Source organism: Phycomyces blakesleeanus (assembly GCF_001638985.1).
Source record: "Phycomyces blakesleeanus NRRL 1555(-) unplaced genomic scaffold PHYBLscaffold_1, whole genome shotgun sequence".
In the NCBI taxonomy this organism is placed as follows: Eukaryota; Fungi; Mucoromycota; class Mucoromycetes; order Mucorales; family Phycomycetaceae; genus Phycomyces; species Phycomyces blakesleeanus.
The window spans coordinates 1,586,879-1,614,113 of record NW_017265134.1 but is presented as its reverse complement, the minus strand read 5'-3'; the positions used below and the strand labels follow the sequence as shown (position 1 = coordinate 1,614,113).

The window sequence follows — 27,235 nt, the reverse complement described above, 5'->3', positions numbered from 1 at the left end:
ATTGTATTTTATTTTGCATAAGTCCGCCCATTGATGAATTCCCCCCGCTCGCTGTTTCTACACTGTATTTTATTTTATCTTATTTTTAGTGTCTAGTACTTTTTGACCACAAAGCTACAAAGCCAAAACCTTTTTTCTCGCCTATATTGACTGTGTAATAATATCTATTATTAAACATCAATCTACCAATGAGATCATATTGCTATCTGGCCATTGTGTTGAACTATGGGCGAATGAATCATTCAATTGGTCTCCAAGATACTGTTTCTGTAAAATATATTCTCCCGGTAGTCAGGATGAGATCAATAAAGAAATCAATACTTTATACTGTTATAATGTATCATCAACTACCATTTTGACGGCATACTCTAATATACACATTGGTTCGGAAGTTGTCATGGTTTTATGTTTGCATAAAGTCAATCTCTTTGTCTTGAAGCTTATGTTGCCATATAGTCCACATAATCATATCCGCAGAATTAAATAGATATAAAAAAGACCAATCGACCAACCAACCTTGATATCTCTCTATCTTTCTATTTATCAACCTTAAAATGTGTATATTTATCTGCGGTGCCGGTGGTAATAAGATGATAAATTATTATTCATATATCATACTGATTGAACAATTTACAGGCAAGAAAGTTAAGCAACCTAAGCCGTACAGACCTTATAAGGGAGAACGCAAGTCGCTTGGGTGCTGCGATATAATCTACTATCGCAAATCTGATCTACCTCCATACGAAGCCAAACAACAAGAGCAGACTAAACAGAATATAATTCCTTGAACACGAAAAAAGAAACCCCTATTGAATTCCTGCTGTGTGACCAATATCCAAAGAATATTATCCTATGCATGCAATTGTATTTTTTCTTCTTGTATAAACTGCATCTGTTTGGTGCAGTAGAAAACTCTTATTAGAATAGTCTTTGTTTCAACACATATATACATTATTATTCTTTTTGGATATCGTTTTTTTGTTTTGTTTAAAATTAGATACCGCTTCATTTGACCTTTATTTGCTAAACACCAATACATATACTGTATTCACTTTCTGTGCTTTGTTTGACACTGTATTCTATTCTATCATGGTAGCAAAGTAACTCAAAAAATATTCACGTCACAGACAATACAAAAAAAGTATTTTATACACATATAAAAAAATAAAGGAACGAGTGCAGGAAACTACAACGTCATTTTTTTTTACCTCCTCTCGCCTTTAACTTTACACTATTTACAATGAGCGACGATGACTTTATGCTCGAAGATGACGATCAGGCAAGTCTAGTTATCTAATGTTCTTATTTGAATGAACCTAACTGTAATTTAATTTCTACAATGTATAGGACTACGATTTTGACTACGAAGATGGAAGCGATGACGAAGAGCCCGATGTAGACTTGGAAAACAAGTACTATAATGCAAAAGGTTTTTATTGAACAAACCTAAGCATTAAGCTTTTAAAATAACTCATCCTTCAATCCCACTTCATACAGCACGAAAGGAAGACGATCCAGAGGGTGCGATCTCTGAGTTCCAAAGCGTAGTAGACACAGAAGAAGAAAAGGGTGATTGGTATGTTGGACCCGCGAGTCGTATATTCAAAGGAGACGATAAGAAAGAAAAGAAAAGGATGTTTGGGTTGACAACTTTGTATCTGTCTCTTACTTTAAAGGGGATTCAAAGCATTGAAACAAATGATCAAAATATCTTTTCAACTGGGAAAACACGAAGAAGTAAGCCCTACAACATCTTTCTCTCTTTCCTTGTGTATGTGTGTGTATTTGATAAACCGAGATTGACTGGAATATGGCTGCAATAGACACTGAAATACTACCATGAACTATTGACTTATGTCAAATCAGCTGTCACTCGCAACTACAGCGAGAAAAGTATCAATAATATCCTGGACTATGTATCAACCGCAGATAATATGTCGTTTATGGAAAAGTTCTACCAGACTACACTTGATTCCCTTTTAGAGACAAAGAATGAAGTAGGCAATGAATCAGAGGAGGCTTTAGTACATATATGTATATAAAAATCTAACAAGAATTATTAGCGTTTGTGGGTCAAGACAAATCTTAAGCTAGCTAAGCTTTGGTTGGATCGCAAGGAATATGGTCGACTCAACAAGGTTAGAAATGAATAAATTCGATCAAGCATATATAGTCAAAGCTGAGATTGGGTACATGGGCTATAGATTCTTCGACAACTTCACTCTGCCTGTCAAAAAGATGATGGAACTGATGATCAACGCAAGGGAACTCATCTCTTGGAAGTACTGGCACTTGAAATCCAAATGTATACCGAAACAAAGAACAATAAAAAGTTAAAGGTAAGCAAAGTTAAAGTTTAATAAGACACTTATTTACACCTATATCTGGTTCTTGCTATTAGGAACTCTATCAGCAATGCTTACATGTTAAATCTGCCATACCTCATCCTCGTATTATGGGTGTTATCCGCGAGTGTGGTGGTAAAATGCACATGGGAGAAAGTGAGTTTTTAGATATCAAATTGGAAAAGAAAAATAAGGTTCAATCATAGGCTGAAAACTAATGGTATGCCTTGATCAGAACAATGGGATGATGCCCAGACAGACTTTTTTGAATCTTTTAAAAACTATGATGAGGCAGGAAGTCCACAACGTATCCAAGTTTTAAAGTGTGTAATATTCTCTCTCTTTGTGTGTGTGTGTGTGGTGTGGCGAATGAAATGTGTACTAATTGCAAAAAAAAAATAAGGTATCTGGTACTAGCAACTATGTTGACTGAATCTCAGATCAATCCCTTTGATTCACAAGAAACAAAACCGTAAGTTGTTTAATGTGTGTTTATTATACTTTTAATGCTAAAGTCTTTTTAACGATCCATAGATACAAAAATGATAAAGAGATTGCTGCAATGACTAGTTTAGTAAGCGCTTATCAAAAGAAAGAAATCCGTGAATTCGAAAAAATCTTGAAGAGTAAGACATTATACACTTGAGAAATAGAAATGTTACTAATCATAACGAATTATAGCAAATCACAATTCAATTATGGGTGATCCGTTTATTCGAACTTACATTGATGATGTGCTCAAAAACATCCGTACTCAAGTGCTTATTAAACTCATTAAGCCTTATACCCGGATAGAACTTGGCTTTATCTCCAAAGTAAGCTTTGTTTTAATGTGTATTTGACGGTATACTGACTTTGTCGAATTTAATTAGCAACTTAATATTCCTGTGGAAGAAGTAGAGGAGCTATTGGTGGGACTTATTCTAAATGAGAAGATTGCAGGAAGGATTGATCAAGTTAACGCTAGACTTGAGCTTGATCGAAGGTAAAACATAAAAAAACACGCAACTGCGCAATTGCTGTGCACCGATTAACAAAATCCAATCTTAAATAGACTGACAGATGCCCTTCGGTACGAGGCTATCGACAAGTGGTCCAACAATGTTTCTTGTCTAGGAAAAACAGTGATTGGGAAGGCAACATAAATCAACTCTTCTGGATTTACACACTTAGTTTATACACATCTTTATAAAGATAATAAAACACGAAAACAAAAAAAATAGTCTTTTAAGCGATTCCACAAATATGAAGCATAATATTTTCGTTTTTATTTCATTTCATTTTTATTTGCATTTATGTATTTATGTATACAAGTATATGAAGCTATACTACAAAGATTTTCTCACAGACACTATCAATTCGTGCATGACTTTTGTCTAGAACCCAAAATTGTTGTTGCGGTTGAAACCAATCTGTTCCAATGCAGACAGAAGTTGGGTTCTTGCAGCCGGGATATCTTCATAATTAAGTGCGCTGATGGCCCACTTGGCATTCTTCTGGGCAGCAGTCATTGCAGCAGGACTAATGGTAGTAGGAGGAGGAGCATAATTAACTGTCGGGGGAGGAGCAGAGACAGGTACAGAAGTAGGAGCTGGGGCTGGGGTTGGGGTTTGTTGATGATAAACTGGTGCTGAATAGTTGGCGCTGCCATTGTTTGGAGGGGCGGTATTCACGGGTGCAACAGGAAACTGGGGTAAACTAGAGGGTGTGGGTGGCAAGTCTCCAAGTGTGTTGGATTGATCGCTGGGTGAAGGTAGAGGGGCAGTAAAGTTTGAAGGGGGGCTAGGGAATTCCGAGATCGAAGGGGTTGTTTGAAAGGGTACGATATCAGGATCTGTTACTGCCGCTGTAGTTGGTGCAGCAGGTGCTGTCGCTACAGCAGGAAGATCTCCAACCTCTTCATTTTCCTCTATAATCCCACCAGGTGGTCCAGGAACAGGTGTGCGCCCTTCACGCAGGGCCTTCATAATATCAGCCGCCTTCCATTTGGCATACTTGATCTTGGCTTCCACTTCGGGATCTAAATCTCCAAACGACTTTAAAAGCTCCAAGAATATCGAAGCAGCTAAAAAGTTCTTTGCTGTCTTTCTATATACATATAAAAACATTAAATGAAAATGAAAAACACATACGATTCTGAAATATTTTACTAAAACGTATTATTTGGAAACGTACTTGCTTGCATTGCCGCTGCGATCTTCGTTGTCTGCATTCAGAAAAACTTTAAGAGCAAAGTTTTCAACGTGTGCATAGCCAACAATATCATCTACGATAGCTTCGTTGTCTGTTCCAAGAGCAGCCTTGAGCTATTAAAGTTGTGATAAGATTAGAAAATACTTTTTATTTGTAATCTGCAATTAGATTACCTTCTCTAATGAGTCGAGAAGATGCGACAGATAAGCGTTGGTGTCTTTGTTGTTGGGACCCCTCGCGATGGCAAGCTTCACAGCATAGTATTGCGCTATTTATTTTATGTGAATATATGATATTATAATAACAAACGAGGCGTTACCATAGTAAGATACTATAGGATCTCTCTCAGCCAGCTCTTGGCTCCGTTGTACATATGGTGTAATGTACTTTAGTTCTTCAGGAATGCTCATTATACAAAATTTAACTATGAGGACTAAAGAGAGTTTCTTATTTTAAATGCGCTTTTATGTGCAGCTTCCTCAACCCTGAGTAACCATCTCTCAAACACTCTTTCCATTGCCACTGTTATTGAATACCCGACACTTCCCTTAGCCCATTGTTGCGTCATAGCACTATTGAACCATGAACCTCTTTACACACCCATACTCTAGTTCCATGCTTTTAAAAGCAAAAAAAATGGCCAAAACCAAAAAACAAATAAAGGCGCAAAATCTTTCTTGAATTTTTAATGATTAAGAAAGTTATACGATGCTGTGTCGGTGAAACCAAGAACAAAATGCTACAGTAAAAGTGAATGCAGGCAAATTGTCTTTTTGTTTGATAGTTTCTCCAATGCCGTTTTCATCATTGAATAAAAAAGAATTTAATGACGACGGGACTCGGCAATGACAGCAGAGAGCTCCTCAATCTTCTTCTTGGCACGGAGGAAGGTACCGAGTCTCTTCTTGGTGAGCTTCTTGGCGCGCTTGTCCTTGGAGTTCTTGATCAATTCCATGACACGACGCTCGTAGGGGGCGAAACCGACAACCTCACGGACGATGCTGCGGACAAAGGTAGTACGCTTGGAAGCGGCCTAGATATTAAAAGAAAAGAATAGCAGAATGAGAAAATGATTCTTTTGTTTGACATTATGGATGGTAAAGATGTTGGTAGTTTGCTTGCTTTTTTTTAACATGATCTTATCAATGAAGTAAGCATTTATGGATTGAGATTCTCTTGGATATCTTCCATCCAAAATAATCTTTATCCATTAAATACATCCAAATGATGTCAATATGTCCAAAAGTCAATACATCCATCCATCCATCTACCCATCCATCCATATAATAAGGAGGAATGTATACGTACACCCTTGGTGTAGGAGGGGGTGATCTTCAATTCACGGCGGGTGACGATGTGACCCTTGTTGAGGCCGACGGCAAGACCAGACTTCTGCTGAGGAGCCATTGTGTATTGATGCGAAACGGAAGGAAGGACCCACCCCTTGCGCCTGCTCGACAGACCTCTTTGACCGAGCGCCACGCCGATCTCTAAGATTCCTGCACGTGACTGTCAACTCGGTAACTTTATTTTTGACGTATCGTGCAGACCACAGCGAGCATTGGCCACAAAAACTGTATATAATATGTTCTATTTAATTCTTATAATTGCTTAAAGTATTAGTAGCTTGTACATTTTTACAAGGGTTATATTAAAGAAGTAGTCAGACACTCTCTTTTACTGCTATTTCTAAATATTATACTGATCTTTTTTTTTCTGCAAAAAATAAATAAATAAAATAAAATAAAAATATATAAACTACCTATTATGTTAACATTTGATAATAATACAGTTTTATTTCAATTATATTCATTATTAATTAATCATAATATTTTTTTGTTACTAAGATTATATACAATCATTATAAGAGCATCGATTGAACATCAAAATACATCATTATTGAATTTTTATTACTTTTTGTTAAAATATTTTCTCTTTACTTGAGCCTACAAAAAAACATACTGAAAAGAGTATACATACAGTCTATTAGTTTTACTCAAGACCTTACAACAGATCATCAAATCTGCCAAAATCAAGGAAATGATCATCTTGTTTGCTTTCTTTGTTCTTCTTGTGACTGTTGTTACATTAGCGAGTAGAGCAACAAGGAACCAAACTTGTGTGTTAGTCTTTATCTAAGCAATGGCTACCTCGATTCTTGGACGTCAGACTCTTCGAGCTTGTGCTCGGTAATTATTAAAGGAAACCGCATTCGATTCATAAAACCACCCTAATTACCTTTTTCTACAGTGTAAGTCCTTTGATTACTCGACCCCTGGCCCAGCGTCCTGGTACCTGTCGCAGCTTGTATATTAGTGGACTTCATGTCTCATCGCCTAGTTTGAGGTATAGATAAAACTGAATAAGTTTTTCTTTATTAAAGCAAAGTCTTTTTGTCAAAAAGGTTAAAATAATATATATATAAAGGAATTATATTTTGTTCAGGCAGTAAAGTTTATTTATTAAATATCTCTGTTGTTGTTGTTTTTTAACAGAGCTAGCCCAGCAAGTTTGATCAAATATCGTGCTTCCTCTACATCTACCAACAAACAACAAACACCCGTTACCCCTGCTGAACCCAATACAAATGAACCCACCTCTCGTATCGGTAAATTTATCAAGTTCTCCAAGGATCTTATTTCCTTTTACAAGAACGGTTTGAAGCTCCTCTGGGCCAACGGCAAGACTGCCAAAGCTTTGAAACAAAGAGTACAAAATGAAGGCTACAACTTGAACAGAGCAGAATTCCAGCTTGTATGTCTCTATTATTATTATTGCTAAAAGAAACCATACTTATAATATCCACTTTTTAATAGGTACACAACTCGCACAAGGATATGCTCAAGCTTATTCCTTTTGGCTTTGTTTTTATGATCCTTCCTGAATCTGTAAGTGTTTTATTTTGTTCTTTCATCTACTTACTAAGCTGCGGATAAATGGCTAATTATAATTGAGAAAAGATTCCATTGTTAGTTATGTATGTCCCTGGAGCTGTTCCCAGCACCTGTTTGAAAGAGAGCCAAGTGGTAATAATTATATTAAGTTAAAATCACCTATATATAGGATCAAAGCTTAACTAATACATATATGTAATATTATTATAACTTTTTTTAAAAAAAATAGATTAAGCAGCGCGAGAAGTTGGATAAGATCCGTCAAAACATGTCAAAGAATGTCATTATGTCTGCCGATAGCATTGAAGGCGTAAGTTATACAATATTTATTTATACAAACGCATGCACGTCTTTTTGTTTCTTTGGAAAATGATTGGTACATTGGATAAATCGTGGATTGGATGGAACTACTTTAATAATGTACGAATTTCATTATGTTTGTAGATCTCTCCTGAAGACTTTTTGAACCCTAGAACCTTTGCAAAGACAGCAAAGGCTTACAACTATGATTTTGAACTCACTCGCATTGATCGGGCACACTTGTCCTCATACTGCTGGTAAGACTTCTCGATATTTGACAATAGCTTTATTAACTTTGCTATTTTTTTGGGGGTATTAACTAGCTTCATGGGCCTTTCTGGATGGGGAACACAGGGTATTCTCAAGAAGCGTTTGAACAAGCATTTAGACTATCTTTTTGAAGATGACAAGGTAAACAATAAAATATATAGTATACCCTTCTTACCAACAACTGAATAAATTAATTTATTTTGTTTTGTTTTCCTGGAAAAAGCTGATCGTAAAGGAAGGTATTGAAACTCTTCCTCTTCCTGAGCTCCAACAGGCTGCTGAAGAACGTGGCATGTGAGTAACAGACCAATTAATATATATATATATTGCATGTGTAGCTTATCATTTATTGTTGTAGTCGTTCTATCAATGCCAACGGGGATTCCCTTCGTCGTGCTATCAAGTACTGGATTGCGGTGACCGCTATGGATCCCCCAGTATCGCGTGGTTTGCTTGTCTTTAGCCGCATGTTCTTGCTCAATGCAAACTATAAGTAGAATTAGACCGTAAAAGCCATTATATAATTATTGAATTAGATCAATAGATACAAATAAGACATATTTCTTATCATAAAGCTGCTCGAAAACGTCAGTGTGTTACCTAAAAATGCTAGAATCAGATCAATCGGCAAATACAAAAATGTTCGCTATTTATACGATAGTCATGTAACAATGTTATACAATGTCTCATACTAAGTTGACTTTATTATTTTTATATTTGAAATGATTATAAAAAGATATATATGAATTTAAAAATAATAAAGCATTTTTTTTCTGATATATATTTTTCTGGTTAATTACATGGCTTATTACAGCTTTCTTTCATGTAAAGATCACCGGGACTTCTTTAACGAATGGTTTCAATTTTCTTGGTGTGTTTGGGATTTTAATGGTTGTATCTTTTTTTTTTCGGTACGTTCCATGATTGAACTTAATGAGTCTTTCGAAAGAGATGTAATGGTATATTGCAGAAGAAGATGGTTTAACTTAAAATGATTAGAATTAAATAAGACATATTATTACTAAAGCATCAAAGGTAAAACATGTGATTGGATTTGGTATCAACCATAACTTTTATTAAATTACGAAAAAGCTTTTTGATGTTGCCTCAATATTTGCGTAGGAAAGTTCTATCGTTTAGGCCTCCAGAAAATTCAATAAGTGATAGACTTGTTTTATTGCCAACTTTAAATAGAATTCTATAAAATTCAGGCCGGTTTGTTAAGTAAAACACTCTTTAAAACCACACAAGTTCTATTATGCCGTTGTTTGCTATAGATCTGATAGCGTGCGGCTGTTATTTCGAGCATGCCTTTTATTCAGGAATTTTTTGGAGGTCTTATCAAGTCCAAACTACGGATTTGTGGAATAACGATATACTAAATATTCCTTTTTCTGCTACTTACAAATATGTTGCGGCCACTTACATAAATCTGGTATCTTCATGAGCTATCAAAGTATTTTTGATATACGGCACGATTCAAATTTTCACGGAGTTTTTGAATCAATAAAATGTTTGTTAATCCTGAGGGGACGGCGTTTTCTGGTGGGAGGCGACATTTTGGTTCTATCAAACCACAAATTGAGACTTTTTTGCTGACATGGAGTAATCATATCTGGTACCTAAGACTCCATTCTTATTATAATAGTTAATACAAGCTTGGATACAGAATTGTCGTATCAAGATTATCTTTTGTGCTTTGAAAAAAAACAGAAATAAAAGGATAAGCGGGGATTATTCACTAGCTGATGCGTTAAAACTGGTTCTGTCTTTTTTCAATGATAAATTTTGGGCTACTTTACGGTAATATAGATACAATAGATGAAATCAAGAGAAATATATAGTACGCGTAAGAAGACCAATAAATAGTAAAATATTCAACAATAATTAAAATTTCTCCTTGTAGTATTTGTATAATTGGATATTGATATAGTGTGTTTTTTATGATAAAATCTAAATTTAGGATGCAAACAATTATTTTGATGTCAATATATTGTATGAACTTCAAGATACACCATTTTGCCTTAAAGGATTAGAGAAGGGCACTAAGCCCTAGAGAGATAAACACAATTAATCAGTCTGGTGAAATAAAAACGTCGTGCCTCACCAGAAAAATTCGGCCCTGTAGGATCACTCTTTGTGTGTCTATGATAAACAAGCTCTGTCAAATCGTGGATGTCTATAGCGAAATAACACAAATCGTGATGAGTCGCCTAGCATTTGATCTTAATGAATATATATTAATTGTTTTATTTTTATTTAGTTTGACTTATTGATCAAAAACTTATCTTGCCCTTGGCTATATTTATATGATCAACTGATAATAAAGTTAACATGATGTCTGAATAAGATATATTCTCAAAATAACCATCACTTAGTATGCACCCCAGGAAAAAAAAACGAGAAAATACTATCACAGCAAAAATATCATTTTGTTATTATGTACCTTGGATACAAAGTCATTGTTTATGGCAATAGCATTCCACATTTACAATTAATTGTTGCCAGATTGGTAGACCAATTTTTTTTATTGTGAGTTACAAACCATCGTACTACATTACGAATAAGTATTTTTTGGCTAATTACATTAAGTTTTGGGCTTCAATTCAAGGCAATCGATTGATCTGTGGAGAAGTAATATGTACCTATTTCTGTACACACATATTCCTGATTTTCTTGGGACCCAATAAAAAATTATCAGATATGTTGGCGCTTTGTCGTGTATTTTTAATAGTCAAATAGTAAATAAAAATGGTTAGAAACATTGTTACCATAGCACCAAAACTAACGCTTTTTTTAAAAAAAGAAAAGCGTAAGGTACCCTTGATATACCGATTATAGCTTTAGGCATATGAAAACAGTTTCTGGGTACCCACCAATGCTGTTGTGCTGTATATCCAATTTCTTGGTAGCCATATCAACACATCTTATAAAATTTTAGGTGCAAATAATTCGTTTATAAGGTGATCAAAACTTTTGTCCTCTCTCCCTCAAGTATTAAATTTGGCATATAGAGATATACATTTTAACATTACGCTTCAAAGTGACTGTAGCCAATGTATCTCAGAAATTTCAGAAAATAAAGCTTGATAATATTCTTTAATGCAGCTCTAAATGAAAACTTTTGGGCCATACTTGGCTTGTTTAACCACGTGTAAAAGCATGTATGTGTTTGAATCGCTGAAGACCATGTGCAAAACTAAACGAAGCTGTACATTTATTCTAATCCTCGAAATAAACGCCAATGTTATATAAATTGATTATCTGGTAGTGTGCATTTATTATGCGTATTCTCTTTATTACAACTGCCTTTATATTATGGTCAAAAGAAATAAAAAACAATTCATTTTCATATTATTATTCCTTTGTGTACAACAATGTTACGCACCACCGTTACAGCAAGGAAGAACTCCAACATACCAAGAAACAAGAATATTTTCAATTATAAAAACCGTTGTTCTGGCATATCTACTACACACACTGACCATCAGACCTAGTTCTAGTGCAAAAAAACCCCTAACAGCCATAACACGAATACTTTTTCTTGCATACCCAACGCTAGGAATTGGGATGGCCTCTGAATCCATCAGCTCAGCATACCATGCAGACGCATACCTTGGGATAGATACTTTTAAAAAATCCCTGGAGGAATACGAAAGGTTAAAAGCCATAAATAAATCGAGTCTCTATGAAGAAAGCCTTGCGTCATCATCGATAGAGAAGGATGACACGTCAGAGACCAAACTATTAATATCAGATTATGACAATCTACGGCAAAGAATAAGACATTTAAGAGACTGGCTTGTGGAGTACACCAAAACGAACCAGCAACTCGAAATAAAAGAATACGATAATGCTCCATACCTCGCCGCACTCCTTCACACCATGGGTCCCGATAAAGGCAGGAAGATAAAGCATTGTATTGTTAATACCAGCTTGTACATTGGATTTGATCTATTATTCGACACAGCCTTGGTAGAAATCAATTCAAACGAATCTGAAAATATGAAAATCGCTGGTTCAGGAGCAATGTGCAGATATCAAAAGATTGTTTTTCCAAAGGTCGTTCGTTATTTATCCACCGACATGCTTGATGAACTTATGGCAACTTACCGTTTAGACGAGACTTCCTATACAGAAAGATGTGTTACTGTAATGCAGATCATGTATATTATTTACGAGTGCATAGGTGGTCGAGGAGACAGATGGTCAAAGCTTATCATGATAATATACACAATCATGTCCATACTTCAAACAGGCTCCCTAATTGCATTGCATACCCAAAAAACGGCTTTTAGTATCCATTACAAGTCGGATATCACTTACACAAAGTTAAATAACACAAGTGGCTTCAACGAATCTAGCTCTAATGGAACAATAAAATCAACAAAGCGCGAATCTAAAAGTCATCCAGAAAGCAAGGTCCGTGATCATCGAAATATTCTCTACCAAGGAAGTTTTCTTCACCAATTTGTTCGAGAAATGATTCCGTACGGAAATAAAGAAGCTATAGAGTCTGCAAATGATATGGACCCTACAGTCCTAGCATCTATTATTGGAGGAACTGGTCTTTCTCTACTTCTTGGGATATGGGCTGATTACACGATTCATACCAGTACAGAATGGATTGTATTATCTTGGATACTGAGCTCATTTCTTTTCGGAATAATCACATATTTCTCTATGAATGGTAATATAACGAGCATAATACCACTATTTCTCCCTATCATTGCAGTCCCGGGTGGATTAACGTGCGTTTTAGCGGCTACAATTGAAGGATATCCAAAAGAGCATCCTATATAAATTATCAGAAGAAGAAGAAAACAAAATAATGTATTATGAGAGCTTACTTTCCTATAAGAATAATTAATAAAATTGGTCCTATTTATTTCCGATTCAATAAATATAAGTATTTTCCTTACTGAATCATAAACTAATTAATCTTGTTAATCTTTTAGAAATTTCATAAACATAAGTTGATCCTTTCAAATAGTTTAATGCTAGTATAAGTCAACTTCCCCAGTATAATAAGTAAAGCAAATACTTTTTCTTTTGTAATTTTCAATGGTTCAATAATGGTTTAGTACTAGTGCAAATCTACACGACGTCACTCATATCATCCCTAGAAAAAAGCGCATTTCGTGTTTGCAGACTTATATTCATATTTATACCTTGTTTGTGATTTAAAGTAAAGTTTATTTTACTGAAGCTCTTGGATTGTTCTTTCTTTTGTGTAACTAACATTTCAGCTTTTTCTTTTGTATCTCCAAGTTGAATTTTACGTACAATTGTTCGGGGTACACAATATTGATCACAAATGGCTTATAGATCTTGTTCAGCATTAGAGAACATTGAGCATGATCCTTAGTTAATCTGGAGCATTTTTCAGCTTTTTGGTGACATTAACGATGTTTATTAAATGCAAAGTCAAAAGCGATCTATGAATAGTTGTAAATGAGGAAATAAGTCAAGGGCTTTATATATATTGAAAAATAAAATCATGGGATTTAAACACGGTGGTATCACCTAATCTACTGATGAGTTTGCCTGTGGGCTTGAATATTTTTAATGGTACCGTCGCCGCCTTTTTAAACTTCGTTTCTGTTAGAAACGCCCAAAACCCTACAAAGCTTTAGTGAAACAAAAGAAAAGAAACAAGAAACTAGACGAAAAAAAATATTAGTTTGAGAACTAATATAAAAGACGATGGCCAAATGTTGATTTAGAGAATTAAGATTATATTACTATAGCTTTTTTCTTTAGTTGAACCTTTCACATATATTAAGCTGTGTCCCAAGCAACTATTCTGGGCGTGATAATGGATCAGATCGTATATTGCGGTATAAAGCTAAAAGGCTATTGTGCAAAAGATGGTGATTTGAAGTACAAGCCGCATGAAAAAGCTTGTGCATCCAAGCTGTTCATAAATTTTGAGCAACCCTTCATATGATGAGTACTCAATCGATGGAATCCAATGTCTAATACATTCTTTGCAAGTGTTGCTAATAAGCAGCGCTCATCGCATATAAGTTGCTCGACAGCTAAATTTCTGGCACTATTGTTTATAAACTTATATCAGAAACTACTCCATGTACATTTACGGTGTGAATACGTCTGAAATAAAGAAACATCAGTGACTCAGAAATGTAAAAATATACAATCTGTTGTACTCAATGCTCCACAAAGCTACAACAGCAGCAATAGTATATGTACAGACTTTTTGTGTTCACTACAAGCTATTTTTTAGTCGGTTTTACAAATATCCGCACATGTATTAAATACTTGACCTAAAATAATACTTTTGTTTTCTTTTGGCTCACCTCTTTTCACTTTAACAATATGTCTTTTCGTGAATTTATTTTCCTTTGTGCTCTCTTATACATAATTGTACCAGAATGTTTTGCTGCACCAATAGAAATCCAAGAAGCAATAGAAGGCCAATCATCGAATCAAATCAACAAAACGAAGACATACACGATTCTAAAGACCATCGTACTGGGATATTTTACACACATTATGACTATTCGACCAAGTCCGGACACTGATCAGAAGAATACTCTATTTTGGCGTATAGCTTTTTTTGTATACCCCACTATGGGTATCGGAACTGCAACCACAGCTATACTATCAGCATGCGAATCTGACAAAATCCTTGGAATCGACATTTTTCAAGATTTCTTTGCTAAAAGGAAAGAAGATGCTTTGAAGAAGCGAGGAAAAGGAGGAATGTCGTGGATTGCGGTTTTTCTAAGCGATATTTGGGATTCCATAAAATGTGTCTTTCTTCAGTTGCTAGGCGCACTCTCCATAAGAACTTACACCCCCAATGAAAAAGAACCTGATAAAGATCCCGCCGAATTTCAAAAAGAGGTCGATAACCTGACAGAAGAAATCATAGAATTTGAACAAGCCAATGGCAGAACCCTCCCTAGAGAGCCTGACAATGTTGCTTGTTTGGCCGCGGTGCTCTTGGTATTAAAGCCGAGACAAGCTAGAAGAGTCAAGCACTGTATTCTTAATAGTAGTTTATACCTTGGGTTTGATTTGAAAGACGAGGAAATCGAAACTGACAAAGACAAGCTAATATGTACTGAGGATATGACAATCACTGGGTCGGGATCGATTCATAAATACCAAGCAGGTGTTAAGCCACACTCTGCTCGTTACCTGACTCCTACTATGTTGAAGCAGCTTCAATCAGCGCATTATTTGGACAACACTTCGTATATGGGAATGTGTATCACGTTTGGTCAGCTGGCTTATACAATTATCGAATGCGTTGATGCTGATGGCGATAAATGGGCCAAGGTTATTATGATAATATACATGATCATGTCTGTTCTCCAAACAACCTCCCTATGGATTTTACATAAGCAAATCGCAGCATTTAGTATCTACTATGATAAGCCTATCAACTATGAAGGGTCGGAAAACTACGACAAGCCAATCAACTATAGAGGGTCGGAAGACTATGATAAGCAAAAGGATGAAGACGACATTATAATTAATCCCATGGGCGATAGCTCGAGTCTATTTGAACAAATAATGCCAAGACTGAACGATATCTTATACGAAAACAGCTTTCTTGATAAAATTGTTAAGCAAGAAGCACTCTATCCCGATAATGGCTACAAAACATTTACTGAGCACAAGTACTGGGCTTATATGCTTTCTGGCTTTGGAGGATTAACGGTTTCACTACTGGTTGGTATCTGGGCAGACTACAAAGCTCACAGTACAACACAATGGATCGTATTGGCCTGGATTCTTAGCCCGCTTTTATTGATTATACTGACTATTTTACAGAAAGTTACTATCACGGAGAAAGGCATTTTGTATAGCTTATCCGTTTACTTCATTTATTTAATCGGAATCGCTGGTGCAGCATGTGTACTTGCTGCAACCGTTGAAGGATATAGCATAAAAACAGAGTAGTTACTAGTTAATCATTTTGTATATTATAATAAAATAGAAAGTATTCTCTATAGTAATCTCATCCATATTTATTGGATAGGTTTAAAATATATTATCAATAAAGTTGTCAAGCTTTAATTAATAGGTCTATGTCTACCCCAGCCTTGTATTCTACACAGTTTACAGCTATACTTTTATATCAATACTAGACGGCATTTAAACTTTTGCACGGGTAACAACAGTTCAAGAGATTGTTAACTTGACACGTTCATTAGCAAGTAGGAACCAGTGTTTGGTTGTGGAGTCTGATCTTCAATCAATTGTGGTGGGTATCCCATAGGCTACTTTGGCAAAAAAAAAACACTCAAAATATTTATTAAATATTAATTTATTACCGCTGATAATTATAAATAAAAACAAAGTAGTAAATACCATATCATTTTTTTTTACTTTTATTAAATTATTAACTAGCTCTCTACATTATATATAAAGCAAAAATAAATAAATTGATACAGGTATTTTTTTATTTTTTATTTATTTAAAAAAACACACACATATCAAAGTGCAATATTGTATGTGAAATCCAATTATTTAATTTTCACTTGCCGACCTTTTTTTGCTACTTTATTTGTAGCACATAAAAAATAGACAGTTTAGTAAGTTTTTTTCTAAAGTAAGCTTCTAATTCCGAAGTGATAAAATATTGTTTTTTTGATTATACGACATTAGGAGAAGCAAAATATTAAAACACCACCGCATTTTTTTTGGTGGACAAAAACTGTTAGCCTCACAAAAATGCTACGCTCCCAGGCGTTTTTAAATTACTAAAAACAGCTTAGACCTGTTGAGTTCCAAAAATGCCCTACAATCTACCAAAAAGACTGGGCATTTGAAATTTAAATCAATTATTTTATTTTACTTCACTTTACTTTTTTGCTTTTTTACAAGTTTTCAATTAGTCTTTAATTTTTTGTTATTATTTGATGACAAGTAATTGACCCTCTTATTCCAATTATATTTTATTTAAGTATTATACTGCATTGCAATTAAGGTATTTATGATTGATTTTGGATTAATATCTCCATATTAGAAAAAAAATGTGAGAGTGTTATTTATTAAAGAAAGTTAAAATAATATTCGAAGTATTCAGAACTGGCTTTAGTATAGTATTTTAATATTAGAAAAAGTAGATACTGTGAGAGTGTTATTTATTAAAGAGATAGAATAATATGTTTATATATATCAATCGATAAAGACGTTCTTTTTCTTACTATTCAATTTGCCTCTCTTAATATTTGTACCTCCGCTGTGCCACGTCTGGGACACAAAATCTACCTACACACACAAAATCTACCCACACACACATAAATCCACCCACACACACAAAATCTACCCACACACATAAATTCATTCGGAGACACACACAAATCCTTTTTGTGATGAATTCATAGACCTATATAAATAATAAATAATTAGCATACTTTTTGGAAGTAGAGCTCCCCCTCCCTTCAAGCTTTATATAACTCTTCGCTATAAAATTTTTAGTTACTACATATTACAATTAATGTGTAGAAATGAGTTAAGCAGTTTATTGAATGGATAGTAGACTTTAATTGATGGGATTGTAAAATAGTTAGAAGATTTGCAGAGAATTTAAAGGCAGAGTCTAAGTTACATGCTTATATTCCAACTTTTTAAAGATATAGATTGGGTACTATACATGTATTGGAACCTGAACTATCCTAAAGCCTGATGTTTATATTAGAGAATATGATATATTCAAAAGGTTCAGTGCTTTGCCATAATTATAAATGTATCAAAACTTTGTAAAAGTACATTTTTGTACAAAAATTGAATAGCTTTATGATGTTCAAGGTTGACCCCAAGCTTTCATGATAAAACTTTGTTATATTTAAACATTTTTTATGTTGATCAATGCTTATAATACGAGAAAAGGATTATAAAGGCATTTAAACTAACGAACAAGAAGTGTATAAAGCAGAAAAAAAGGCGCAAGAAAACGAAAGCAAAATTTCGCGTTTAAGTATTCAAAAATAATGACATATATTTCTTAAGCCTAAATAGTTTATAAAATATGCAATTCAAGTGCAATAGCCCAAAAATATAGGTGCCTTGGTAGTGTTTTAGTTTTAATATTTTTATGCAAGTACATACTGTGTTTATCTCACAAATTGTGCAGACCCGATTTATTACCCTCAATACAGTGTTTTGATTAAGCTCTAAAACCTCAACCAGGTCTTCAGAGAACCAACAATAAATCTATTTTATAAAATTTAATTACCAAAATAAGATATTTACTTTTCAAAACTGGATCTGTTCAAAGGTTTTCTTTAAAATAAGAGTAATAAGATTACTATTTGGATCATTGATATATATCCTATTATTTCTATACGTATTTGGTATTTGACAATCCTTCCCACCAGCTAATATTTATCTTTATGATTGTTATTGTTTTATATTTGTTTTGATAACTTGGGTCTACTTCAATTTTATTCCTGCTAATATTGTCAAAAAAACTTTAATATTATGCGAACCCCCTAAAAAACACTCGATTACTATTATATTTACATTCCTGGGGGTGCATTATTGTGGACCTTTGAATATGCGACCCTTTTCTTTAGCTCCTTTTGTATAATTTATGCAGCACCTGTTCCCCACTTGTACACAATAGAAGGACAATCCTTGTATTTCAATACTGTTTCAACCACCTGGGACTCTTCCAACATAAGCTTTGTCATTCGGTATTCCTTCGGGCATTTTGCAACAATATCAGTAGGACAAACCAGCTCAAAACTCTGGAGGTTTTCAAATGCCTAACACATAATTTAATTTAATTATTGACAAACCTTTTATTCATTCTTTGTTTGTTTTCATTATTATTATTTTAAGAGGTATATTATATCTTCTTGTATATATTGTAATATGTCTTACCTTGAGAGCAACCGGTTTTTTGTAAAGCTTCATACCAAATCCTAATCCACGTACTTGAGTCCGACTCATGAACTCTTTATATTCATCATAAACCATTTGAAAATTGAATGCATCAATATCTTTCTCCATCAATTTCTTCATACTGATAATTAATACAAGTTCCAATAAGGATACACCTATTCCATAACAATAAAAGTGGGCGTCAATAATTGTATCATATCTACTTATTTATTCTTTTCAGATTTACCTTTAAGCATTTCTGATTTGGAATCTGCCCGCTGCGCCAAATTGGCTTGATGAAACGATATTGTTGTCAAGAAAGGCTGATCACGGCTCAATAAAGAAACTGGCTCAAACTAGATGTAAGGTTAGAGAAAAGAAAGCACATAAAATAATCCATAGAAAGTCTCTTACACAAATTTTATAAAACATTCTAAGATCTTTAGAAAGATCAAATATACGACGCAGCAAACTTGTGATAGTAGATTCCTCGAATAATGTCTTGATAGTCAATAATAATAATAATAATAATAATAATTAAAGTTGGAATGGCGTTCATTGCATGCATAACCCTTTTGTCTTCTACTTACTTCAACAGATTTGTTAAATCGTGCTCTATAACTGTTTTCTGCATGTCCTTCTGTAAAGACCCTTAAATTATCCTTGGCTGCATCTACGAATTGCCCAAATGTTGCTGGTGGAAACAAGTAAATTTGTCTGTGGGAGAATCTCGATTTGACACGTTTTTCAAGCAGTTCTAATGCGTCCTACAATTCCATATGAGATACTTTGTACAAATACTAATGCTCGTAATTAACAGCTTTTTTTTTTAAGAAAAAAAAAGAAAACTCACTAGTCGACAACTGAGACCAATCACAGCTAATGGACTTTGTGCACTTTGAACAGTATCCAGCAGATTGTATAGTAAAGTCTGTTTGGGATGAAGCGCAAACAAATCGAATTCATCGAGAATAAAGATAACTGGCAAAGTCTTTTTGTTGCCTGCCTTAAGCAGAGACAAGATATACTCAAAGGATTCTGAAAATGAAGACTATCAAGAGATTAGATTAGAGCAGGTCTAGAGAGAATAAGCTCTATCTTACAAATGATCGATCGGGTGCAGATCCTTCTTGGTTTCTTTGCTGAGTAGCTAATTGACGTGCGATTTCATTAAGGGCAAGGCGATCAGTGGTGGCGGTCATTCCATTTAGACGAACGACACAGAAATTTGGATCGTCTTGAAGTTTAGCCAGGTCATCCAATACGGATCGCACTAGCATTGATTTTCCAGTTCCTCTGTTTCCGATCAGCAAACATGAATTGCTTTCACCTGTAGTAGTGGTCTGATGTAAAAGTTGATACAGCTGATCGTACTGTTGTTGAAGACCATGAAGGCGTCCAGGGGTGATTTCTGATAGACGCGATAAGAGCTCGTGACGTACGCTGGCAGTTTCTGCATCGATAGGGATTAATGGAATATCAAAACGAACTTTCTTTGAACAAGAAGCATTATTGTCACTCGATCGTTTGGTGGTCATGGTGTATACAAGGAACGCAGTCCCCTTGACTTGACGCCGCCGAGGTCCCCAAAGGAAGCAGTGGCAGACGGGGCATAAAAGACGTGGCACAAAAGTCATGTGATGGCACTTTGTTTCTTGACTCCTCTGGCATGTGAAAACCGGTGGATTTGGCATACAAAAAACCTTTATTATCTGCTAGTCTTTCTCCCTTTGTATCTCTTCCTCCTCTTCACATCTATTTTTTCTATTGCTACCTACTCTATAAAAGCCTTTTTGTTCTCTCGTTATTGGAAATCCTCTTTGAAGAATGTTAGATCACTTGGTAGGAAAGCCTTCTGAGAACTGGAAGAGGATTCAGACACTTTTGATGCTTATTGGGGGGTAAATGAAGTCCGAGAATGAATAATGACCAAAGTTATTAATGCCATATTCAATAATAGAACATGGATCCTCATGAATGGGAAGAGCTACAGGTTCCCAGTCATTCTTCAGAAACTCAATAAAATGACAAGTAAGTTGTGGTAAGAATAATTGGAGTGGGTAGCGATGTCTCATATTATGAACCTAAGAGAGATCCTCTCCGTGGAAGATTGTGGTTGGATCGTGGATGTCGTATTATCTGGTTCAGAACCTGCTAAATCTGGTTGGATTGAATGGTAAGTGACTTAAGGTACCTGATGAATGCGTGCTAATACCTCGGGTATATCTTTATCTATCTTATAGCACCTGAGCCACTAGCACGTTTGGTAAGACAAACCTGACCCCATGAATTTGGAGATCATTTTTTTACTAACTTTTGGTTTTCCCCGCCTGTGTAGTATAAACGTAGTTTCTATCGTGCAACATGGATCCTGACAGCTTTGGACGCTGGATTCTTCACTGCCATGACTTTGAAGCCGATGTGGTTGCGCCACATCTGCTCTATTTTGTTTACTTTCTATTATTTGGTGTTTGCGGATGCTGCTGAAGAGAGAGTCCGACGAGTGAGAGCTACTATATCTATTGAACATATGCGAGTATCATGGGAGAAGGTCCCACAAAATCCCATCCTTAGAACCATGAGCAAGCTGATTAGACCTAAGGTCACCGTCCGGGAAATCATGTCTATTGATCGACCAGCTCATAATAGCCAGCTTCCACCTACAGAAATATACTTTTTCTATGCAGGAGCGCCCGAAACCCTTTCTCAGCACGATACCATATTGCTACAGTTCCCAGGCGGCGGTTTCGTATCTATGCCTCCTCCTTGTCATGAAGATGCTATTGCAGTGTGGGCCAATCAAACCGGCCTTCCTATAGTCAGTGTTAACTACAAGAAAGCTCCTGAGCACCCCTATCCATGGCCTATTGAGGAGTGCTTCGATATTTATTTGCGTCTAGTAGAGACACGAGGCACAATAATTGGACTTTCAGGAACAAAGAAGCTTAATATCATTGTTCTCGGTGACTCGGCTGGCGGAAACATTTCTTCTGCGACTACCTTGAAAATCATTGCCCACAATCAGCAATTAAAACGCCAGCAAAACAACGGAGTTCCTCTCAAAACTTTTGGTGCAGATGAAGGTGCTACGGACTATACCGAGTCACTTCTGCCCATGCCAGCTGGATTAATTCTAATCTATCCTGCTCTCGACTTTGAGATGTCTTGTTGGATGTCTCCCTCGCAAGTATCGCTTATTCATGCCGATTCTACCACCCAGCTGTTCCGTACAGGATCTCTGGAGACATTGTGGCAGTCCAAAGATCATTTCAGTCACGTTAGTCCTCTCAGTGTAGTACCAGATGTTGAGAAGAATCAGAGTTTGTGGAGAAGATTACTCGGAAGAAAAAAGACCCGTACTACTATTCGTCAACATGTGAATCCCATTCTTACAGACAAGAAAGCCTGGCAATCATCAAATCTTGCCATGACCAGCCGTATGAGTTTCTTTAACGACCGCATCATCTCCCCTGACGTTGTAAGTAATATTATTTCGATACATATGGTTTATCGGTTATTAAAAGTTCATGCGCATTTTATGTACGTAGATGAGAGCAATGGCTATCAGTAAGTCATTAAACATGTAATGCTAAAAATATGTGTGCTGACACAATGGACTATGTATAGTGTATCTGGGCCCGTATGCTACTCCTGACTTTGAGACAGATTACTTATTATCACCCATCATTGCCCCGTTGGAATTACTGGCAGAATTCCCCAAGACGTATATGATATGTGGTGAAAAAGACCCTTTAGTGGATGATACTGTTATTCTTGCGGGTCGTATCCGTCAGGCCAAGGGAGAATTTCTCGGTCCAGAAAAGGCCGACAATGCAGTACATGTCAAATTTTTGGAAGGAATCAGCCATGCGTTCTTGCAAATGATGGCATTCTTACCAGAAGCTCACCAGGCTTCTCGTACAATTGGTGACTGGATTCAAGAGATCGCTTCGGAAGTGGCACATGCAGATCCTAATGTCGACTTTAACATTGCCACCCGGTCTATGAGCAGTAGAGTAGAAGTGGGGGCACATCATGTGGCCGAGATTGTAACGAATGAGAAGGACATGTTGACTCGTCGTAAGAAGCAATTGGTGGATGGCCTGTTTTAGATTGTCGCATATTTGTTGGACTGGATTATATTATACTATTCTATATTGTACTGTACTGTGCTGTGCTGTGCTGTGCTGTATTTTGATATACATATATACATATATACATATATTTGTCTTTAGTTCATTAGCTCACTTGGCTTGGCTGGCTAGCTAGGGTTGTAGGATGATGAAATAAATAAAAAATATATATAAAAATAAATAATAAAAAATAAAAAAAAATTAAATAATAAAATGGTAATTGAATATAAATAAAAAAAATAGCTTTTTATTCTACTTGTTCTACTTGTTCTCTCTCTTTCTTTTTCTCTTTCTCTCTCTTTCTCTCTCTTTCTCTCTCTTTCTTTCTACTCATTTAACATTCTTGTTGGTTTGTCGGTGGTCATTGCCATAGTGTAATGTCCTTGCCATTTATTGACAACCTACCCGAAAAAGACTCTCTTGTCAAATTTGTGCTGCACAATAATGTTTATATCGACGAGACCTTTGTAGGCTCAAGCGTGTGCAGTACAGAAGATAAAGTTCTTTACCATCACCCCACTATGCCCTACAGTCAAAGTCATGACTTAGATCCTACCAAGATATCACTTCTAGGCAGTCTACTTCAAGGCACGACCAACGACCCATTGTGGACTCTAGTCAACAAAGATTGGCATGACTTTGTCTACCAGTCATCGGATCCCTTCCGATCATCCGTTTCCTTGTCAATAACATCGGATGGTCTATCCTTTGAGTGGTTGGACCACTCATACAAATGGCTCTACGCCACCACCAAAGACGCCCAAGATGTTTTGACATGTTATTCCGACCACGAAACCATCGCAACCCTAAAATACATTGACGATATAACAGAACTCACACTCTGGCCACTAGAAAAAGATACATGCCCTCTCTCCCCTCTCTCTTCCCCCGGTCATGTTCCGTCTATGGACATTACTGCTCTCGATCCTAACCATTCACCCGTCCCTTCTTTCCGCTCCCTACCAGCACATCTACCCGAACCCCTCTCACGTCTCACCTCTCTCCTCGTCTTAACTGCCTTGGTAATACTCGAACACAATACTCTCCCGCCAATGTGTCTATGTTCTCCCGATGACATGGCTAGTATATCATCCAGTCCGAACTCCTCTGCACTGACGTCGTTGTATGGACCCAATCGAGGTTTAGTTGTAAGAGCCGACACCCTTAAAAGTATCGAAATTCATCCCGACAGACATCGCGCCTGGATATCATGGTTTCCATGTTGTTTACCGGGTGGCTGGCTAGACTTCCTGTGGGTCAAGTGGTGCGGTCCTCGCAAGAAAGAACGCAAAGGAGGATGGCGCCAACAGTCTTGAATTTTGACTTTTTGGACCTGTATAAATTTTATTCTTTTATTATATTCCATTTCTTACATTAACTTTTGCCTTCTTTTATCTGCATTGCATTTATATCATCATGCCTTAGAATGCTCCTTGACTCAATTCTAGTATTTTCCATTCCTATCCCCTCTCTCCCCTCTTTGTATCTACAGTTTCCTCATTAAAGATGTACATAACGTGTGATCCTAGAAGCCAAGAAAACTCCACGAAATTTTCATAACAACAACAGTAAAGTAAAACATACATACACACACACAAAACACAAGAGAAACAGACATTTAGAAAAAAAAAATTGGAGAGAATGAAGCAGGCAGGATGTTAATCATCTCCGCTTTCTACCCCCCTCTTTCTTTAAACTCGATGTCCGACCTCACATTTCTCCCTTGATTGAACCTTTTTTTTTTCCTTATTTAATATTATCTTTTCTGGCCAGTATGGAAGATGCGCGAGAAGTTGCATTAGCAAAACTATCAGAATTACTCAAACATCCCGATGACCTTAATACAAAGGTCGGACCTCTTTCTCGTCGTCTTGCCAAAGAAAAGGCTTCCATCGATGCTCAATTGAGTACGGGTGTCCAAACCCAGCTCGACAATGTCCAAGAAGGGCTCGAGACACTTGCTCTCTCGAGTCAGAACAATGACAAAGTCAAATCTAACATGCGACGAATCGACAAACTTTGTCGAGATGCACAATCAATGATCCATGACTTTCCTCGAATCAACAAGGTAAAGTCCATTACATCCATCTTTGAAAAAAAAAAGATATGAAAAAAAGTTACCTCTACAAATGCATAGATTCTCATCTAGCACTAGGTGTCCCAAGTTCATCAAAATTTTGTAGCGACTCAAGAGAAAGTAAAAGCATTTCGGGCATTATACCAACGTCTACAAGGAATTGAGCAGATGTTTACACCATTACAACAAGACGTATTTAGACCGCAAGACAACCTACTTCATGTGCATTACGAATTATTCAAACTTGAGGAGTTTAGAGACCAAACAATGCATCAGGCACGAGGCTCTCCTCAAGATGTCCTCATCACGCTCAAGACATACTTTAGACGTGTAGATGTCCTGTCAGATGATTTCACACAGCATCTTTGGCAGATTGCGCGTCACCTTCTTGAGTTAGTAGACATGGGCTTGGGTGCTTCAGTAGTCAAGTTAGTCAAAATTATCGAGTGTGAAGAACATGCAGACGAAAAGGCATTGGCAGCACAACAGGCTCAAACAAGTCATCAGGATATGCAGGGACACAAAAAGTGGCGACTAGCCGAAGGCAATCCACGCACCATCAAATCCTACCGTGTCGAATTCTTTGAACAGATTCACCAATCTATTGTCGAGCGTTTTGAAGACGAATTAGCTCCATATCGTGAAAACGGAGATTGGTCAGGTGCTTTGGACATTACAGACTTTATCTTCAATGACCTTGAGTTGGTCTTTGATCATGTCGTGCCAAAGTTTCCCAAGAAGTATAAGATCTTTCCTCACTTTGTATTGGAGTATCATCGTCATACGTACGAGTTGCTGAATGGTATGGTTGACCAAGATTTGGATGCTGGAACTATCTTGAGATTATTACGATTTGTGAGGGATTACTATGCTACTATGAGTACACGTCTGGGAGTTACTGAAGAACTATTGGAGCCCCAGCTTCTGGATGGCCAGGAACAAACACTTGTGGACGAATATCTTAAACTGGTCCGCAACAAACTTGCCGAATGGACTTCCAACCTCATGTCCTCTGAGTCGCGCGACTTTGTGGTCCGTGAACATCCACCAGAGACTACCCCCGATGGTCAATATGGAATGGCAGGTGCAGTCGACATGTTCCAAATTATAAACCAGCAGATAGATGTGGCTGCAGATGCCAACCAGGGAAAATTGCTGTATTTGGTTGTGTATGAATGTCACAAGGTCATGAAAGACTCTCAAAGTTTTTGGAAAAAACTACTACTATCGGAAATGCGCCGGCAGTTGGAACAACCCGAGGAAGCACCAGAAGGCTTTGTTGAGTACGTTATGGCCCTTGCGAATGACCAGATCAAGTGCTCTGATTTTGCTGAAGCAATATTGAAGCGAATTACTCCATTGGTTGAGGCTAAGTATAAGACACAGGTGGAAGACAAGCTATCAACCTGTGTGGATGGCTATCTACAAATAGGTGCCGCTTCCCGTGAAGCTTTGTTGGAGGTTACTTTTAACGATATTAAGCCTGTATTTGATGATCTATTCACCGCTCGCTGGTACGAACAACCTCTTGTTCCATCTGTTATCGAGACCCTTAAAGATTACTGCAACGACTTTACACATCTCAACAAGTTTCTGTTTGACAAGTTAGTCAATGATATGCTCGACCGATTTTTGATGCTTTATCTCGAAGCTATGCGACACAAGAACGCACGATTCCGTATGACCACATGCCTCGACAAAATCCAAGACGATGTTCGCATGTCTTTTAACTTCTTTTCGACATACAAATCTGTGGAAGAGCTCGAAGAGCGATTTGATGTGATTGAAAGGGTTCACACTTTACTGGAAAGTAACAGACGAATGATATTTGTGGATTACTATTCTCTCCGACAAGCATACCCCGATGTTCCATTAGCATTTGTAGAAGATGTATTGAGCAAGCGAGACGATCTTGACAAAGCTGCTCTCAAAGATATTATGGAAGGAATCAAGGCAAAAGCAAGAGAGTACGAACCTGAAGCTAACACCCCACCCACTATATTCAGTCGTATTAAGTGGTAGTGCACTTTCATTGTTTTGCTTTGCTTCTTAATTTTATCTTTACCCATTCAATGCTTATTTACCCGCAACATATTTACTTTATCGCTTTACATTACTTCTTTTTTTAAAAAATTTCTTTTAAAAAAGAAAGGTTCC

General features: G+C 36.5%; 10 protein-coding genes across 10 annotated transcripts; 7 read left to right on the top strand and 3 right to left on the bottom strand.

The window, feature by feature from the left end:
* The first annotated feature begins 985 nt into the window (after positions 1 to 985).
* On the top strand, positions 986 to 3,552 carry PHYBLDRAFT_120611 (hypothetical protein). Its single transcript, XM_018428750.1, has 14 exons — positions 986 to 1,279; positions 1,348 to 1,429; positions 1,498 to 1,576; positions 1,677 to 1,737; positions 1,824 to 1,997; positions 2,064 to 2,138; positions 2,205 to 2,339; positions 2,402 to 2,501; positions 2,581 to 2,668; positions 2,749 to 2,817; positions 2,880 to 2,971; positions 3,027 to 3,160; positions 3,218 to 3,330; positions 3,400 to 3,552. Exons 1-14 carry the CDS (start codon positions 1,241 to 1,243, stop codon positions 3,488 to 3,490), a joined length of 1,332 nt encoding a protein of 443 aa, XP_018298804.1. The 5' UTR covers positions 986 to 1,240; the 3' UTR covers positions 3,491 to 3,552.
* A 952-nt stretch (positions 3,553 to 4,504) lies between these two features.
* On the bottom strand, positions 4,505 to 4,948 carry PHYBLDRAFT_104637 (hypothetical protein; the record flags this gene model as incomplete). Its single annotated transcript, XM_018427853.1, has 3 exons — positions 4,505 to 4,651; positions 4,712 to 4,806; positions 4,858 to 4,948. 3 exons carry the CDS (start codon positions 4,946 to 4,948, stop codon positions 4,505 to 4,507), a joined length of 333 nt encoding a protein of 110 aa, XP_018298803.1.
* A 246-nt stretch (positions 4,949 to 5,194) lies between these two features.
* On the bottom strand, positions 5,195 to 5,958 carry PHYBLDRAFT_29337 (hypothetical protein). Its single transcript, XM_018439943.1, has 2 exons — positions 5,847 to 5,958; positions 5,195 to 5,571 (listed from the first exon to the last, which is right to left on the bottom strand). Exons 1-2 carry the CDS (start codon positions 5,943 to 5,945, stop codon positions 5,362 to 5,364), a joined length of 309 nt encoding a protein of 102 aa, XP_018298802.1. The 5' UTR covers positions 5,946 to 5,958; the 3' UTR covers positions 5,195 to 5,361.
* A 722-nt stretch (positions 5,959 to 6,680) lies between these two features.
* Positions 6,681 to 8,499, top strand: PHYBLDRAFT_138308 (hypothetical protein; the record flags this gene model as incomplete). The annotated part of the gene is made up of 10 exons (XM_018429970.1): positions 6,681 to 6,727; positions 6,789 to 6,884; positions 7,034 to 7,292; positions 7,355 to 7,426; positions 7,499 to 7,564; positions 7,662 to 7,742; positions 7,877 to 7,989; positions 8,056 to 8,143; positions 8,226 to 8,296; positions 8,361 to 8,499. The coding sequence occupies 10 exons, from the start codon at positions 6,681 to 6,683 to the stop codon at positions 8,497 to 8,499; spliced, it is 1,032 nt and encodes a 343-aa protein (XP_018298801.1).
* Positions 8,500 to 11,572: 3,073 nt separating this feature from the next.
* Positions 11,573 to 12,805, top strand: PHYBLDRAFT_161399 (hypothetical protein; the record flags this gene model as incomplete). Its single annotated transcript, XM_018434394.1, has 1 exon — positions 11,573 to 12,805. The coding sequence occupies one exon, from the start codon at positions 11,573 to 11,575 to the stop codon at positions 12,803 to 12,805; it is 1,233 nt and encodes a 410-aa protein (XP_018298800.1).
* Positions 12,806 to 14,341: 1,536 nt separating this feature from the next.
* PHYBLDRAFT_161398 (hypothetical protein) lies at positions 14,342 to 15,937 on the top strand (the record flags this gene model as incomplete). Its single annotated transcript, XM_018434393.1, has 1 exon — positions 14,342 to 15,937. One exon carries the CDS (start codon positions 14,342 to 14,344, stop codon positions 15,935 to 15,937), a length of 1,596 nt encoding a protein of 531 aa, XP_018298799.1.
* Positions 15,938 to 18,573: 2,636 nt separating this feature from the next.
* PHYBLDRAFT_138305 (hypothetical protein) lies at positions 18,574 to 20,505 on the bottom strand (the record flags this gene model as incomplete). Its single annotated transcript, XM_018429969.1, has 7 exons — positions 18,574 to 18,750; positions 18,869 to 19,044; positions 19,116 to 19,224; positions 19,283 to 19,369; positions 19,459 to 19,635; positions 19,722 to 19,919; positions 19,972 to 20,505. The coding sequence occupies 7 exons, from the start codon at positions 20,503 to 20,505 to the stop codon at positions 18,574 to 18,576; spliced, it is 1,458 nt and encodes a 485-aa protein (XP_018298798.1).
* A 701-nt stretch (positions 20,506 to 21,206) lies between these two features.
* Positions 21,207 to 22,824, top strand: PHYBLDRAFT_97182 (hypothetical protein; the record flags this gene model as incomplete). The annotated part of the gene is made up of 3 exons (XM_018444009.1): positions 21,207 to 22,346; positions 22,417 to 22,435; positions 22,496 to 22,824. Coding segments are annotated over 3 exons (1,488 nt in total), but the record flags the coding sequence as incomplete, so codon positions are not given.
* Positions 22,825 to 23,282: 458 nt separating this feature from the next.
* PHYBLDRAFT_76844 (hypothetical protein) lies at positions 23,283 to 24,377 on the top strand. Its single transcript, XM_018443194.1, has one exon. It carries the CDS (start codon positions 23,379 to 23,381, stop codon positions 24,315 to 24,317), a length of 939 nt encoding a protein of 312 aa, XP_018298796.1. The 5' UTR covers positions 23,283 to 23,378; the 3' UTR covers positions 24,318 to 24,377.
* Positions 24,378 to 24,768: 391 nt separating this feature from the next.
* Positions 24,769 to 27,171, top strand: PHYBLDRAFT_178739 (hypothetical protein). Its single transcript, XM_018438039.1, has 2 exons — positions 24,769 to 25,069; positions 25,157 to 27,171. The coding sequence occupies exons 1-2, from the start codon at positions 24,776 to 24,778 to the stop codon at positions 27,098 to 27,100; spliced, it is 2,238 nt and encodes a 745-aa protein (XP_018298795.1). The 5' UTR covers positions 24,769 to 24,775; the 3' UTR covers positions 27,101 to 27,171.
* Positions 27,172 to 27,235: the final 64 nt, after the last annotated feature.